Source organism: Pundamilia nyererei, unplaced genomic scaffold (genome assembly GCF_000239375.1).
Source record: "Pundamilia nyererei isolate P.nyererei 1_Seehausen unplaced genomic scaffold, PunNye1.0 scaffold00113, whole genome shotgun sequence".
NCBI lineage: Eukaryota > Metazoa > Chordata > Actinopteri > Cichliformes > Cichlidae > Pundamilia > Pundamilia nyererei.
The window spans coordinates 1,729,488-1,747,947 of record NW_005187514.1 but is presented as its reverse complement, the minus strand read 5'-3'; the positions used below and the strand labels follow the sequence as shown (position 1 = coordinate 1,747,947).

The window sequence follows — 18,460 nt, the reverse complement described above, 5'->3', positions numbered from 1 at the left end:
GTGTGTGTGTGTGTGTGTGTGTGTGTGTGTGTGTGTTCAGGCATGCCCCCAAGGAGCCTGTGTATGTGTGTGCATCCTTGCTTCAGTGTGTTTCTGTCATTCTAGTTCAGTGAGTGGCTTATGGGGTGCCGACAATCCCAGCCTTTGTGTGTATGTCCTGCTGCCACGCTCTGTACTGTACTGAATGTGCTCTGGGGAGTGAGGCGTGTGAAAATCCCACCCTTGCCCACCTAGAGACTGTCAGCTCTGTGTGTATGCGTGCAAGAAAGAAAGAAACCCAGAAAGAAAAGACAGTGCTTGTGTGTGTGTGTGTGCGTGTGTGTGTGTGTGTACATGTATTCATATGTGTGTAGGATGTGAAGTGGTGGGTGAAAAAGGACTCCACACTAACAGCCAGTCTCTGTGTTGGACATTACAGGGGAATTTGTTATTATTCCTTTATTGCATTAACTGGTGAACCTAATGGCCTGACAAATGACCTCTGGCAGGTGCTGCACTGTTCTCTCTCAGACCCAGCTCCACTGTTGCTGCCTGTCTGTCTCTTTCTGTTTGTCTTTGTGTCCCTCTGTACACTCTTTTCTCAGGCATTACACTGACTGTGTGGTTAGACTATTATCTCAGCATCCATGTAAATTCTGCCTGTTTTCCTCTGGTCAGTGCAATGAGCCAAAACAAGTCATAAAAACTTACGCCATAACCAGAAGCCCATTTTAACCCTACACAACAACCTTCTACGTAACCTGATGTGCACCTCCAGAGAAATGTAACTACACATTGGGTCGACACATACCATTACAACTTGCATGGTGTAGAAGGTTGCAGTGTAGGCATATAAGAAGTGTCCGGTTACTACGTGAGTGAAGATGTAGATTTCCCACAGAAGTCTAAATCAATTTTTGTGTGTGTTGGCATCACTTTCGTTAAACTTTTGAGATACAGCGTTAGGATTGGCACTGCCTTTAGCAGAGAATTCACTGATCAAGTGGCTTCCACTGATAATATTTTTCAACGTGGTGATAATAGTTGGTAATAAAATAGAAGTATCCATATTAGGTATATTGTTCCTGTGTGTGTCTCTGCTTTAATAGTGCTTACAGAAACCTCAGACATTAAACAGTCTATCCCAACGCAAAGAAATTAAATGATCCTGCACGAGGTTGCATGGCTGTATGAGACAGGTAACTAAAATAACTTTTCCAGTTCACTGCATTTCAGGCAGTCTTTTGTGATGTGTTTTCATAGCTCGATTATGATGAAAACACAACGTATCAGTCAGCACTTTTGCTTATACCGTCCCGAGAAGAGGAGTATTAAGGAAAAACGCTGGCGAGTAAACGGCGTATGTAGGGATTTTAATTAAAGTTCAATGACCATATATTTTCAAAGGCTGTCACTGGAAACCTAGATTAAAATTTTACATTCTTAAACCTCATAATTTAGGTAAAAAAGCTGATCACAGAATCCTTTTCAAAGTGGGAGATTTACTCTGAAGGCATTAGACTTCTGCAAGGTACGTGATCAAAGTTGCACATGTGGAAGAAAATGTATGTGTAATAGAAAAGTCTTTGCTTGTTCAGGGGGAGATAATGTGATGGCTGTAAGGAATGCAAACAGTCTCTCAACTTGTGCCTGCAATAAACTTTCTGTGTTGCATTTCTGATCTTTTAGGCTCAGAAGGAACTTTTTCAAAGTGAAGGCCTGTTCGTGTACGGTTAAGGCAGACAGAACAATGTTTGTTCCAGATGTCATACCTAACTGGAGTTTATTTCTTTCTGTGTCTCCCTGCCTCGTCCGAGTGTGATTCATGCCTAAATTAATCCGTCACATGGAGCTCATCATCAATAAGTCACTTGTGTTTGTGTTTGTGTTGCGCTGTGTTTTGCTGCATAGCATGCGAAGGTTCAAGAGGCGGATGTGGAAACCTAGTCATGTCCCATTGTCTCTAGCCACAACACAGGATGTGGTGGACTGTACACACACACACAAAAACAAATAAGGAACAAGCACAAACACCGAAACTGGACAGGCAGGACATAGGTGACCTCATCCATGTGGGACTAAACCAATAGGCAAAATATCCCTCGTTCTATTCAGTCCACCACTGAGGACATTATTTGTATAGCCCCAGGAGCTGCTTCCTGCTGCTCATGGTAAATGTCAAGACTCATCATTGCTGAATGAGAGTTTGCTGCACAATTTACTTGTCTGCAGTCTCCCAGTGTTTTTAATCTCTTGAATAAAGGTGCTGTGTGTTTATTTAGCTAGTGTGTTTCCGTTCTCTGCCTTTGTTGCAGCAGCCATTTAGCACCGTAGGTAGTATTTCTATTTCTCTATTTATTGAGGTTCATTCAAATCCTCCCCTGCACCCTTTTCTTTCTCATCTACTCCCATCTTCTTTCATCTGCTCTCTGTCCCCTTCTCCTCTTCTTCTCTGTCCATTCCTCCATCTGTCTGCTGTCTCTGTTTAGATATCTGTTTGTGTATGTGGCTTAACCTCTCTGAGCATGTAGACGTTACATATGCCCTGTTCTTTCTCTAATTGGTTCTCTGTATTCATGTGGGGATGCAGAACGAGGCAGGGAGACTGCAGGCAAAGCTGACTCCAAATAAATGTCAGTCCACGGGCGGGTTACGGATGGACAGCTCACTGATGGGCTGTTTATAACAAGACGTCACTTAATGCAAGGCAAGACAGGAGATGAGGCGAAGTTACAGAGATAAAGAAAAAAAGCATACATCAAGAAAGGGTAGTGTTTCTTGCCAGTGAGAGATGGGGGAAAGATGAAAGCGGGACAGGGAGGCAGAAATTACCTCAACAGGAAGAAGGAGACGGAGCAAAACCTCACCTCATGCTACTGCAATCTGAGGGCAGTGATTGTGAAACCACATGGCATGTGTGACAGGAAGGAGGTCACGTACTAGCAGTGATGTATCTCTGTGAGTCTGCAAACTTGTGATTTGTGTGTGCGACGCTTTCTAACTGGGTTTACCACAGGAGATGTTCAAAGCTCAGCTGATACCAACTTGGCTGCCAGTTATTTGGAACAATAATAACCTGCGTCAGAACTACTTAGCTGACAATAACAGCTAAAAGTACATTTTAGGTAGTTAAATTAAATATATTCCTAGTTAAAATACATTAAGTAAATATTTAGAACATGCAAATGTGTTGGCAGGTCCTGGCAATTGTGACATCACCCATTTGTTATTCAGATAACTTTTTAAAGCATTTAGCTGAGCGCTTTTGAAACTAGTCATGACGAGTAAGTGGTAGAGGTGACTAAGAAACTGAGGGACACTGCATGCCCGCGTGGTAGCAACTTGTCAATCTGCAGGTCGACCAACCCTAAAGTTGCTTCATCCTCCTTTCTGACAATAACAGGAACCATAATTTACAAAATTAACATAATCTTGCATTGAGTAAGACTAAAAACTAGAAAACTGAGTGACCTATGAAGCAGGTTGTTAGTCAGCTGTCAGCTGGCCATGGTGGGTACTGCTTGTTGGCACATTGGAATATGACAAGCCACGACTCTGTGCTCATCTCTCCCACAGTGATGGGGGCCAGTGAGCCTGCAGGCTGCCCTCACATTAATGCCTTGACATTATCTGATAGCTCTCTGGGCCTGTGTCAGAGGGCTGACCCGAAGCATTGCTTTGAATGTTGGGGTTTGGGTAAATGCCTAAGGTGTTAAATAATAAGGATATTTCATAGGTTTAGGGGTGGAGGAGACAATATTTAGTCTAAGCCTGTCATGTTTTTTATATCAAGAGACATTATGTGTACGTGACGTGATATTTCTTAAAGATTGTATCAGATTTGAGCAGATCATTAGACTTTTCAAACAGAAAAGCCTCTTGGGTTTTCCTTGTGGGCGTTAGTCTAGTTTTTATGATTCTTAGTTTGTTGACTGTGCACCAGGCTGACTCCATCTCTGTGGAGGATGAAAGATGGTTTGCTCACTTGCCCATCCTGTCAGGCAGAGCCAAAAAAACAGTTGGATGTCAAACAACATTTTTGTAACCCGGCAGAGGGATGCACTGATAGAAAGAGATGCAGGGAGGTTTGAGGGGTGGAGGTTGGTCTCTTCACCACTTATAATGTAACGCACTTGTCTGGCTTTAAACACCTCGTTTCTAGTCTTGACATTAAATCTAGTTAAACTATGGTTACTAGAAGAGTAGGTTGGTAACACTGTACTTTTTATCTGACTTGTTGGAGTGCACAGCAGTTTTAAACTCCTGTAGTTTCACATTCAGAGCGTCGGCAGTGCAGTTTTTCATAGGGGACATGCTTCATTTCTATGTGCTAGAAGGACTCTCGGTGTATTAACTGCACATTTCACAGTTTTATTGTTTTATTAGTTGCATCCCAATTCTTGTATACTTGAAGTAGTTTAAAAGAAACAATCACAATAATAACCAACATAGCAGACAGAGTATAAAGATATGCGCATTAGTGGAACAGTGGTGTGGCGGTTAGGACTGTCATGGCCCAGTAAGTGGGGTCCTGGGTTAAAATCTACCAGCTCCAACTCTGTGTGCAGTTTACATGCTCTCCTAATAATCTCTGATGATTCTAAATGGACCGTAAATGTGAATGCGAGCATGAATGGTTGTCTGTCTCTTTGGTGACCAGTCCAGGCTGCACCCCACCCCATGACAGCTGGGATAGGTCCAGCCTCTCAGAAACCCTGATAAGCGAAAGAAAATGGATAGATGGAGAACAGAGTGTGCATTTGTAAGGGGATAGACAGAAGAGATGAAAATGAGGCATCACATGAAAGCAGATGATTTTTTCCCCCATGTTACTAAAACACCACAGTCTTTGTGCTTAAACAAGCAGTTTTGATAAAAAAGAAAGACTTGAAGTAGATGCTTACTTGAAAGAGGTTGCCTACAGAGGTGATTGTCATTTGCTTTCAAGTTTTGGACTTTTCATGTCCAGTTTAATTTATAATTTCTAAACTATGAGTTTAGGCTTTACTGCCCCACTCAAAACGAGAATTAGTTTTAGTGCCACCTGAGCCAACGTTTTGAAGTTGGGTAAGAATTTCCTGGTGGAAGTGGGCAGAAACTCGCTCGGCTTTCTGAACACAGGACTTCCCAATCTTTCAAGCAGATGTTTCATCAGGAGGAAATTCAGGGAGCAGCTGCTCCAAGACCTTGACGTAGGATTCTACAGTGTAATGCGTGGTGTTACGATAAGAACAAAAAAACTGATCTCTGACAGTTGTGAGCGTTGTTCTAGACCGTGCTTCATGTGAATTATTTAATTTGGTATCGTCTGGTTAACTCGCTAACTGTTGTAACACGGTGGCAAACTTTAACCTACTTTAGATAGAGGCTACCCATTAATCAAGAACAATGAACAGACAGCTTAACTGGAACCACTTAGCAGGTGTCCTTCATCAGAAATTAATGGCCACTGACATATTCACCCAGACCAACACGGAAAATATTAATTATTTATTTGTATCATTGCAGCAACTGCTTTTAAATAATAAATGGCCTAATATAACATCCAGAGGGTAATTGATGTGTTAGTGTACATGCAAACAAACGGTGCTTTTTATAGCATTTTAACATAAAAGCAACTCTTCTATGTTACTTCCTCCTAAATATGTATATGGTTATTGTTTGTGTTATTGGGTGGGTGAGCTTTTGTACCCATGCATGCTTGTGTATATATGTCCCCACGAGGCTATAATATATGTGTTATGTTTTGTTTGTTGTCGTGGGGGCTAGTTAGAGATGTGTGTGTCCTGGTGTGCTTTCAGGAATCCTACCCGCTGGGCTTAGAACCTGCTGCTTCCTCTTGTCTTCATACCAAAACAAGAGCTACAGTTTGTTTATTGTGTTGCCTTCTTTATTTATCTTTTTATTGTCGTCAAAATTCCCACTGTCTCCCCTGACGTGCACTACACTCTTCTATGCTTTTAGTTACTCCCCGTGGTTTTCAGAGTTTAGAGAAAATGAGGGTTTTATCAAAAGGACAGTTGGAAAAGGAAGAAAATATTAAGAGGGATAAAGTCAGTGGGCCAGTTTATTGCTCGATGCTTTTTTTTTTTCTTCTTTTTTTTTCCAAATCAAAGAAATTAGAAAGTCTGAGTGACGTGTTGGCCCCATTACATGTTTTCAGAAGGCCCCTGACTTACCGTTTGCAGGATGGGTTTTCCATCATGTCATCTATTGTATGTCATAAGTCTGACAGAGCTTTGGAAAATAACTTTTCTTCTCTGTGTATTTGTGTGGGGAGTGCACGTGTACGCGCATATCTGCTCGTGCCCGTTTCTGTTATAAATACCAGAGGTGATTGACAGTTTCTAGTGTTTGGCTTTGACAGCTCTTATTTGTTGCACTCAACGGGCTTTTGGTGAATGGCTGACGTTTTGAGGTTCCATGTCTGTCACTGTGTGATGGCTACAGGGCAGTGTTGTAGAGTGGATACCAGTTAATGGTTGCCCCTCTTTCAGCATTTATGCACAGAGCATATGTGGCTCCTATAGACTGCTTTTTCTCAATGGCTATGGTCTCAATGGGTCATGGGAAGATTAAACATGGTTAATTATTGAGCTGGTGATTTCTGTTTTTTTACATTTCTGAACATAAGAGCTATTGTGTACTGTTACACTGTATGTTTTTAAAAGAAAGATTTAATGTTACTGAAAATGTGCTTTTCACAGTTCTATTATTATTTGTGCATTTTACTACTACAATATAAAATAAAAAAGTTAAAATAATACCAGTATTTCAGTGTTTTCGACTCACTTTTCTGGCAATCAGATATCTAAAACGAAAGTTAGATCAGAGCACTGAAGAGCACTGAACTACTCTGATCTTTGCCTAATGGTGGTGTATGTGAGGACAAAAATGTCAGACACTGACGGCTCAGGGAGATGAAACAATCTTTAACCTTGTCGCCCTTTTTGCAAGTAATAGCAAAACAAAAAAGCAGGTAATTGTCTTGTGGTTTTGCAGAGATAGGATGTCATACTTTATTGAAGTTCTATGTAGGTAGCACTTTTGTTAACGCAAAAATAGTGCAAATGTTGGATGCTAGGATAGGATAATTCTATAATCTGTAACCTGTGGGCAGTTTTCAGTTCACTGGGTGGAGTTCTTGAGTAGAAACATCTTTGTATTAATTACGTCTTGTAATCAGTAGTGACCATTTACTTGCAAATTTACCCCAAAAAACCTTCTGAATACTAATACCATGTATTGTGCCTGTCCACTAACTGGCTGAGGGAATACCCAGCAACATGCCTTAATTTGAGAAATGCTGGCTCTAATAGATCATGACATTTTGGAAGTTTTAAGGGTCAGTAGTCACCATTTTGTAATTGTCTTATTATGGCACCCTGTGCTTGTTCCGAAAATGTAGTTACAGCACATGTTAGATTTATGATACATTACATTTTGTTTGATTGGTGTGCTATAATGAGTTTAAAGCTCCCCAGCACAGTATAATGCTTAAACAAATTAGTTTTTCTCCTCAGCTGCAACTTTGACCTGTCTCTGATTTTCCCACCTGAGTTCTTCATCCAACAAGGTGAATCAGGTGGCTGCAATCTAGGCAAATCTCAGAAGTGTTGATGAGATAGACACATTGACAGAAGCACTCGTGGCATGAAACAGGATGTAGCACACCTGTGGCTGTGCTGCAAACAACAAAAATGTTTGAGAGGTTTAAAGACTGTTTTGTCAGCACACCTGCCAGTATTTGAGTTGTTAGTGACAGACAGCTTTGCGCCTTTACAACCATGTACATGGAAACACATGCGCCACCAAACAAACCAAAAGCACTCTTATATATAAATAAACTAGGCTCACACTTGATTTTGACTTTGTTTTTTTGCTGTGATGCAACAGATGAGTTTTGTTTGTTAATTTGGATATTAAAGGAAGTTTTAGTATGCAACTTTATTAAGTACATCAACCATGATGAGATTCCTGCGTGTTTGATGTAATTGCTGTTTTCTCCTAAATGCCACTCAGTCTTTATGCCACAGTTTTATCACCTGTCTGCATGCACAGTGAAAGACGAGCGTATCCTCTTTCAGTAACTCCTGCTGATCACCCTTCAGCAAGATGACGGAAAGAAACAGAGACGCCAGGTAGAGCTTGTGAAATTTGGCTTGCACGAACACAGAGAAGCAGACAGGTTTGCAGTGATGCGTGCACTTTAGGCTAACTGATAAACAGGGGTGTATAGAGGACTTACTGTAAACTGGCTACAGAGAGACAGGACGGCAGTCAAGCATAAAGACAACTTGGAGCCACAAGAATAAGATAAACCAACGCTCATTCCATTGTTGCTCCTTTTTGTTTTTTTTGTTAATGCTCTGTATGTTCAGTGAAGCCAAGCTGAAACAAAGAGCATATGTGTATTTTAAAATACCGTATAGCAACCAGGAAAGGGAAGGGTGTATTTGTAACCACCCGCCAAAGCAAAGCTTGTATTGTTTTCACCTTGTGTGTCTGTGTGTCATCTCGACAAAGTCTGGCCCTGGAGGGGCAAAGAAGGACAAAGAGGGTTTTGAGCACTTTGGCAGATGTTTTTATGTCGGTCTGTCCAGATAGTTTGTCAACACAATAACAGCGCTAGTTATGCAAAGCCCAAATTTTACAGCTGTGGTTTCAAATGAAGTTAAAGTCTGAAGATGGATCTGGTCTGAGTACTGAGTAAAGCCCGGAGCACTCAGGCCTAGTGACGGGTTGGCAACCAATGGTCGCTAGGGAAAAATGTGTATTCCAACACACCAACCGCAAATGGAAAATAAGCTAGGAAATGTAAATTTTTATTTTGGTCATTTAGCAATTACCGGACATCGCAAGGATTTTGGGTTGCTACTAGGTCACTATCTAAACCTGGGTTATTGGGGCTTAACGAGGTGTAAACTACTTCCACTGTGAGTGCCTGCCAGTCTGCAAACATGCTGGTTATAAGTCGTTTAACTGGAGGAGGTGAAGACGGGACTATTGCTGTTACCAATGCATACCTAATCCAATAGTAATTTTTAATATCAATTCGTTTTATTGAGTACCTACATTTTTTTTCACAGCCTTGTGGGACAGGCAACGATCCCATGGTCATCTTAACTTAGGTCAAACGCACTGAAACTGAAGAAAAGACCAGCAAATTAACAGAAAAAAAGAAGTGATTTAGAGGAGTCAACACTGAGCTGGAGCAGCTGCCTGTAACTACAGTATTATCTGAATAAAGCAATAAGAACACACATTAACGTCCATATTTTCCCCCTCACAGTACCGATGAATCCTCCACTTCTTTTAAGTGTGTTTCAGTGTAATCTTTCACATATTTCAGTTTCTGCCATTTACAGAGTGTCTGTAGCATCATTATCTTCCCTAATCATTTCCGCTGTGTATCGCAAGGTTTTTCCAGCATTGTTCTATTTGCGGGTGTTTTCTTACGCTGCAATGTGTTTGACCTCTCAAGGCCACTGTAGTTTTTTAAATGTTTTTAAATCATTTTATGTATATTAAAATATAATATTTTCCACAGCAGTTGAGGTCCAAGAGCTCACCGGTGTCACAGCTGGTGTATTCCCATCAAAAGATGGTCACTAATTACAAGTGTGTGTGTGTGTGTGTGTGTGTGTGGTGAGAATAGGGCCTGGAAAATCCAACAGCTTAACCTCCTGCATAATCCATCTCCCTTTCTATCTATCTATTTGTCTTTCAGAGTAGAGATTTCTTTGTCTGGAAAAGTCAACAGAGAGTCTGCCGATTGAACAAACTTTGAAAGAGCTCATAGTCACAGAAAACTTGTAATGCAGCAAAGTCATAGAGATTGTACCGTATCCTCTTACTGCAGAGCTCTTCAGCTGGTGAAATTAGAGCAACTCTTTCTTTCTTGTGTCGTATTAAAGGAACCAGAAAGGCAGGTTAATAGCGCTTTTATTCGAAAGTTTTTCATTAAAACTTTTGCATCACATTTGTTTTGGTTGAGATGAACTGCAAAACATTTTTTCGTGCTAAATATTTCAACTTTAATGCTCTCAAAATCTGTCAGAATCAGTGGCTTCAAAACTTCTTAAATCATTTATGTCAGTTGCCATAAACATGTGGGACATATCAAGGCCTAAAAATATTTTATTACTCTTTACAGTTTGTGTAAATACCAAGAGGATGAGTCTTTTCTTTTTAATTTTTCACAACCTTCATGTTTTTTTTTCTGCTAATTAAGACCTCTCATGAATGTGACATCATTTCTGGAAGATATGCCAAGTTTCATGTTAAAAACCTTCCACATGGGTATCTGGGTGCCCCAGAGGGAAAACGCTTATCTGGGGAAATGCTTTTTCTTTCCCAACTGTCATGTCTATGGCACAGCTGGTTGCTTCTACACACACAGAGACAGAGGCAGGCTGAGAAGTTACAGAAAGTAATCACGTGATGATCGCTGCACCAGAATTAAAAAAAATAACTCGTGAATTCATCTTGCAGAAAAATTTAAGGGTCTGTGTTCACAGGCACTGGAATCTCTAATGACCTTGTTTGTTTAGGGGCTTTTTTTGAAAACAGCTTGTTTTTAGAAGGTTAAAAAGTATTTTGTTCAGTAGATCAAAATAATTAGGTTAGTCACAGTTAGGATTAGTTTCACCTCAGACGTGACAGGACAGTGTTTGTATTGTAAATGCCGCCACTTCTTGAGAAGTGATACAGACGAGCGCAGTCGTATTTCACAACTATTTTCAGCTGAAACTGTCGTGAGCGCAGCAGCAAAACAAAGCTGTACAGTGAGCATGTTTTTGCACAGAGGACTGTGAGTGCTGTCAACCCTGAACTTCACAGAATGTGCCTTGAAAATAGACACACAAACACAAAAAAACTGCTGTTCTGAGAACCTAACTTTAAATTTGCAAACAATCTTCCAAAAATGCGAGAGTACAAACCCTTCTCACTCACACTCGAGGTTATGGTCAATTAACCTGTACGGGCACAGGGACGGCACGCAGACTCCACGCAGAAAGGCTCTCAATCAAACATGAAAATTGTTTTGCTGTGAGGTGACAGTGTTCACCGCGGCACCACTGTGATGCCCCTTCACACGGCCACACATATCATTTAACTATTCTGCAGAAGATTGATTGTCACTTGTATTCAACACTTGAGTCTGATTTGCTTCACATCGTGTCTGTCTGGTATCGACCCTGCCATGCATATTTTAAGATTGCTTCACCCACCAGACAGCTGACAAAGTGCCCGCTTTGAGTCTCTATCGCTCTCCGTGAAATTATCCACAGCTGTGTTTTTATATCTGGTTTGCAAATTTCTGGATTTAAGTAATAGAAGAGGTTTTTTTTGTTTGTCACAAAGAACCTTCTCTTAGATAATCACAATTCTTTTGCCCTTTAAGATACTATTCTGTCTTTGAGACTCTTCACTTTGTCCTCTACTCTTTCAGTATGCTGCTCATTTCTCCCATCCTCTCTTTTTTTGTCATTCTATTTTTCTTTTCATGTTGTACTCACTCTCCCGTTCCTTATTCCCACCATGCCCTTCTTTGTTTTATATTTGTCAGAAGTAAGAAATCCAGTTTTTGTGTAGCACTCAGGAAAGAAAAAAATCACTCCTTTGACAAGTGTTTCAAATCCAAGCTTTACTTTATTGTACTGGAGCAAATAATTTATGAAGAGTGCGTTTTTGCGTCCTCCTAGCCCCATTCCAATGAACTCGTGTGAATTAAAAGCCGCTACTGCTCCATGTTGTTCACCACAGTCTCTTTAAAATTGTTAGAACTGGCCACAGTAACAACTTGATGAGATAAAAGCACCATTTGTTGAAAGTGTCGTTTTCTTTATCAATTGGAACACACTCAAGAATACAACAAACCTCTTTAAGCTGAATAACACGAAATTGCTCTGTTCTCAACGTCAGTGCTGCAGTTACCCGTTGTTCGTCTAGATGACAGTAGCCTCTCTGAGCTTCAGGAGGAGTAGTGTTTTTCCATTTCATATTTATTTAAAGGGGAAATTCTTGTTTAAAATGCTTCAGTTTGGGTTTAGGTTTTAGGTCATGGTCAAATTTTGTTGTGTTCCTCGGAGTAATGTCTCAGATCAGAAATACTAAGATCTGTAAAATAAAATATGACAAGCCAAAAAAAACCCCAAAAAACTCAGAAGGCCAAGAGTAAACAGGTTGTACTAGAACAAGACAGAGTCTGCATTCACACTCGTGACTCTCTGAGGTCATAAAGAAAACACACCTGTCATACAAATATGCCGATATTTATTTGACCTGATTGTGACACTCGATGGAAAGTCAATGGACCAGTAAAGTCGGGTCACCCTAAGAAGTTTATCTAAGGTTCATCCAGACCTGCACTATGAATCACAAATGTCATGCTGGTGGAAAAAGAGATGAATTCCAACATCTAATTTTGAAATATTTCAGTGTATTTGTGAAAGATTTAAAGATTTGGTGTTTGCAGCTCTGGATACAAAGTCAGGGGATGACTGGAGATACTAGGTTTCCTCACCTGGGTGCAACAAATGTATGTGGCAAGTTCATAGAAATCCATCTCTGAAAACTACATACACTCACCAGCCACTTCATTAGGTACACTTGTGCAACTGGTTCTTATATATTTCTACTCGAAGACTCAAAGCTCTTTATACAACATACCCCATTCATGCATTCATATAAGCCCTTTTTGTGCTTAAGTGCTTTCTGTCTAACATTTGCACACATTCACAGTATCATGCCCAAGGATATTTAGCATGCAGACTGGATCAGCCAGGGAACGAAACGCCAACCTTCCGATTAGTAGATGACCTGCTCTGCCTCCTGAGCAACAGCCACAGTTTATCCTTAATACAAATAGCTTATATCTAATCCAGCATCAGAAGGGGAAAACGGTAAAAGAGAAAATTTTCAGCGAGTGGCAGATCTCTCAGAGAAAGGGTTGTATTGCCGAAGAGGAACAGAGAAAAATGGCTATACTTCTTCGAGCTGATATAACTCAGATAACCACTTGTTGCAAAACAAAGTAGGGGAAAGAGCATCTCTGAATACAACAGTTGAACCTTGAAGCAAATGGGCTATAGCAGCAACTAGAGCTCGTTTGCTTCAAGGGTGCTATTGTTGTCAGCTAAGAAATGGAAATTGTTATACAGTTCACCTAGGCTCGCCAAAACTGACCAGTAGAAGGTTGGAAAAACAGTGTGTGGTCTTATGAGTCTTTATTTCTGCTGGGGTAGGGTCAGAATCTGCCAAAAACAGCAACAACCAAAGCATGCATCCATCCTGCTCTGTACCTGCAGTTTGGCCAGGTGTTAGTGTAATGATGTAGGGGATATTTCCTCGGTACACTTTTGGCCCTTTAGTACCAACCGAGCATCGTTTAAACACCACAGCCTACCTGACTGCTGTTTCTGATCATGTCCCTTCATGACCACAGTGTACCCATTTTCTGATGGCTGCTGCCAGCAGGATAACGTGTCATGTCACAAAGCTTCAAAATCATTTTAAACTGGTTTCGTGTACATGACAGTGAGTTCGCTGTATTCAAATAGCCCCCATAGTCATCAGATGTCAGAAGAGCGCCTGTGAGATGTGATGGAATGAGAGATTTGCATCATAGATGTGAAGCTGACAAATCTGCAGCAACTGTGTGATGCTATCATGTCCATATGGACTAAAATCTCTGAGGAATGTTTCCAGTACCTGTAAGAATTAAAAGGCAGTCCTGGGGATAAAAGGCATATATAAAAAATGAAATAACGAAAATAATAATAATCACAACAGAATTTTAACCCAATTTTTGTGCAATAAAAAATTTGGTGAATCTGGTGGATGTTTGGGGTCCAGTTTTTAAAGCTGCCAATTAGACAGGTTGTCTACCACGATTTAAAAGTAAAAGTTCAAGTGAACACAGCCAGAATATCAGTAACCATTTATTACATAATGATGTTACATTGACATTACAGTCAGTTTCCTCGTTAATGGTACCTTTTTTTCCCTTCTAAATAACATTTCCTATAATGTGCATCCATTTAATATCTCACTGTCTTTGTTTCTCTGCTATCGAACAACACATCCAGATTGGAGAAACTGACATAACATTGTTATTACTGATAGCACTGAAGGCCAGAGCTGTGGAAATCATGTGCATGTTGTAATTTTGCTTCAAGTGTCCAGAGACTAAAGAATTAACAGGGTGTCCTCATGGTGAGTTATGCTGTAATCCCCAAAGAGTCTTTATCCTCTGTGACTTTGTTGACTCATCTTGAGAATTGTACCAGTGACATTGTTGAGAGCTTTTAGCACTGAGAGAAGAAAAGTTTGTCCTACATTTCAAGGATATATTTCAAGGAGTTTTGTTGATTTATTTTATGACTTTATAGGTCATTTATTTGCTAATTTACGCCTTTGCTTGTTCATTCTCCCTCATGCTTTGGGTTTCCCTCAGTGTCTAGCCTATATACGGTTTAACATGTAGTGCATATGGAACACCAGATGCAAGTGAATCTGTGATTATGTTAATGGGTTTATCCTGTTTTCTGTTTTTTAGCACTACGACAGATGAAACGTTTATGTATATCTGTGTGCGTGCGTGCGCCTACTTTAGGGCTGTACAGGGCTGTGATGACAAGGATGATGCATCCTATCCCCATTAGTGTTAGCCCAGATCTGTCAGAGCCTTGTTGGGTTACTGCCTGGCAAAATCTCAACCCTGAGGAACAATTTGATGGGCCAAACACACACTGACATACACATACACATTTAGGAATGCGTTTTCCAAGATAAAACACACACACACACACACACACACACACACACACACACACACACACACACACACACACAGCAGTCTTTTGAAAATCTTATCAGAACACAGTGTCAGTCTCACATGAAGACACCAAGCGTTACTGCGGTTTGTTGTACGCTTTTTCTCATAGGTTAGTTTTGATCACAGTCACACACATACAACCGTCATTTTGGCTGTCCCTTGTCTTACCTCTGTCAGAAAACAATAGGCAGCTCAGCCAGCTGACAAGTGTTTATTTCTGCTTTTCCACCAAGTCTCCTGGTGCTGCTGTGACCCGAGCACACTTAAAGACTGTTAACCGAGATAAGTTATTATGCAGCACAGGAGTCTGCTCATTATAATAGTGTTTGCCACAGTGGAGATCAATGGGAGGGAGTTGCGTGAATTGAGGCTGATTAATGCTACTGGAAGCAAAACGTGTTCATCATTCAACTAATTTCACTGCATGCACAATTTTTTCCTTCAAATCAAATCATTTCCTAACGGCAACTGTCTTTCCTCTGAGAAATGATTTATCACCTCGTAGATCTTCTTTGATGTGCATCTTCTTTTCATTTTATCTCGCTCAGTAACAACACTTTATTTAGTTGTTTCAGTACCTGCTGGGCTGTCCTTGCAGCGCTCCCTCAGCTGTAGCTAAATTCAAGGCTGTCCTACATTTTCCTTGTGTTGTGAAGCTGCTGTCGAGTGGGAGCTTTGACAAGAGATAACAGCCCTCTGTTCTCTCTTTTATGGACTTTTAATGTAGCTTCTAATTAATATCTCTGTCATTAATTTACCATGACACATGGCCTCCCTCCACCCACCCAACCAGCCAGCCAGTTAGCTTCAAGCCCCCAAGCTCCGTTTAGTCTCCAAGCACCGAACTGCTGGGAGTGGAGCTTTAGATGGGAGTGTACAATCAGAAAACCCACATTTAGTTTTACTGCCTTTCAGCATGAACTTATTTAATTCCTTTTTTTCCCTTCATGTCTATCTTGTTCATTCTGTCTTTTCCCTCCTGTCTGCTATCCTTCTTGGATCAGAGTTTGGTACATTTAGGGTAACATCAATAAATGCACTTTAGTTGGCTACAAAACTGCTGTTCTCATTTTCTCTGTGATGGGCGTTGATCAAGTGTCTCCCCATTACGCCTGCTCACATAGGTGGATTATCGTTGAGTCTGAGTTTCTGATGGGATAATGATGACGGTAGTTCAGTGATGGTTGCCCTTGGTTCTGTATAGTTTTCTACAGAGTCTGCAGAGAAAAAAGGCTCCAGTGTTAACCTAAGAATTAGCACATAAAGTAATAAACTTTATGAAACTAAAGGCAAACTTGGACTGTTCATGTATCTTAGTTTCATATTCCAGCTTCACAGATGAAAAATGCATCATTTAATGTATAAAAAAACAAAAGCTCCTCTAACTTTCGTGATCCATCATTAACATGACTTCACTCCTGAGTCTATAACAGGAGCCAGAGGCATTGTTAGACATAAAGATCTACTGTGGCACAGGCTCCCCATTACTCAAATCACACATTTCTTTCTTGAATGTCTGCAGTGTGCTAACCTCACGTCAGTGTGCTGTATGAGCTTCCCCTGGGTGACCCGCTGTTTGTGACATTACACTACACCTGTCTGCTGGTAAAAGCAAAAATGTAGACAAATGAATCGAAATGTTTTTAGCTCTAAAAGTCACACCATGCATATGCAAATGTTTCTTGAACAGGACTAATTTCATTAAACTATCACATGATTGCATTCATGGTGTTTCAAATCTATATTACTTGATATTTTTTGTTTTATGAAATGGAAAAAAAAACACTGTTAAAGAATAAACTGAAAAAAGAGTATTTGCTTTATTTAATTCTAATATAGAAAGCGGATGATGGTTTATATGCTTGACAGTGTAGAAGAAGCAGTGTCCTGTATTATTGAGTCGTGTGTAGTTTTGTACTACGGTTGGTGACACGGTGACAGAAGTCTACAAGTTTTAAAAGTAAGCCAACAGAATGGAGACAGAGTGATGGGTTTTCCCTGTGCAAGATGGTGGACAGCTTTTTTTTCTTCTGTGTATTTTTAAACAACTGATGGATAAGACTTAAAAGACGGTGCATACTGGTCAGAGACCAGTAATAATTGATGAAGGCTTTTATAGAAAGCGCAAGAAGCCAGCTCGAGAAATCTGCGTCATGCCTCTTACCTATGTGCTTTCATCGCCGCTGCTTCTCCTCATCGCTGCTGCTTTTGTATATTTCTGAACTTTTCTTACTTTTTCGATTGTTTCCTCCCATAAATGTCATGCCTCTCTGCTTGTCTCTAACCTCGTTTCTCTCTCTGTCTCTCCAGGTTCAGGAAAATGTCTTCGTTGAGTTTAACCACCAGCAACTGCTTGATTTGTACAACAAGGTTTGTTTCGTTATGTTTCGTGTGTGTGTCCGTGCCACTTTCATGCCACATCATCTTCGTGTTTTTGTGCCAAGTATCCATGTTGCATTTTGCACTCCTTCATACTTCGATCTTTTTAAATATCTCTTTCAGACTTCCTCTCCTTCTTTGTGTCATTCTTTTGTGCACACATTCGCTCCAAAAACTCATCATTTCCCCTCTTTCTTTCAGCTCGAAATCGTCCAAGGACAGCTGGATTCCCTGACATGATGCCTTTTGGACTTTGTACAGCCACACACACACACACACACAGACACACTCAAGCACACGAACTATATGTTAATGGTGTTTTTGCTGACAGCCATGCAGCTGTTAGAGGCCTAGCAATTAAATTTTGTGCTCTGATTTATTTGAGAAATATGTCAAGTTTGAAGAAATGAGTTCCCTTTTGAACTCCTTTTTGCACTCATTACTCAGAGCCTGGATTTTATAGCGGGAAATTACCCCAAATTCATCAGTATGAGTTGTACTTGAACAAGTTTGTTTAATAACGTTTTCTCCACCCTCTAGTAAATTAATGCTTGCTTTCCTTATACATTCCTTATAACAAGATGTAGATGATGAAAATGTGCCAACAGTCATTTAGCTTCAAGTTTCCTTTGTACTCTCAAAAAAAAAAAAAAAAAAAAAAAAGGAAATTAAATGTCAAAATGTCTTTTGAACTACAACAAATACATTGTGTAGCTTGAAGAATGAACTACTCTCCATGGCATTCTAATAAAATCTGAAGTGGAGGTGAAATCCATCCAAGCTGTTGTTATTTAGTGAAGGCTCATTATTTCTCATTAAGACCAACCTGGACTGCTGGTTCAACAGATGGGAGTTCTGGGAGGCACAGCAGACCTCCAGCGTGATTGTGTGTATGAGACTGTGTGCACAATTGTGTGTCTGTGAGAACATGGGTGTATGACTGTGTCCTTGTTTGTGCATCTGCCCTTTTGTGTATGCTTGTATGTGCATAATTTCCTCGCGTCCACACTGAACTAAAGCTTGAGAAGTTCCCTAATTCCCAGGTGTTGTTTTCCCCTGGAGCTTTAGTGAACCCATTTACTTTATTAGATCTATCCAATAGCTCTTCTCTGCATTCTCTGGTGATTCGATCTGTTAGACTGGGGGGTTTTTTTGTCTGGCAAAATGAAGAATTTCATTTGTAAAGTGTAGAGTCAGTGGCGTGTATATAGTGTTAGTTCCTATTTGTGTATATGTTCAAACTTGTTTACCTATGTTGTG

General features: G+C 40.4%; 1 protein-coding gene across 1 annotated transcript in view; it reads left to right on the top strand.

Annotated features, from left to right (window-relative positions):
* The window catches only part of commd10 (COMM domain containing 10), a 63,894-nt gene extending 45,919 nt beyond the window's left edge, over window positions 1-17,975 (top strand). The window contains exons 6-7 of the mRNA XM_005741782.1: window positions 17,132-17,191; window positions 17,402-17,975. Coding sequence (XP_005741839.1) covers window positions 17,132-17,191; window positions 17,402-17,440 — 99 coding nt within the window. The 3' untranslated portion in view covers window positions 17,441-17,975. The remainder of the gene's footprint in view (window positions 1-17,131; window positions 17,192-17,401) is intronic.
* The last annotated feature ends 485 nt before the right edge of the window (window positions 17,976-18,460 follow it).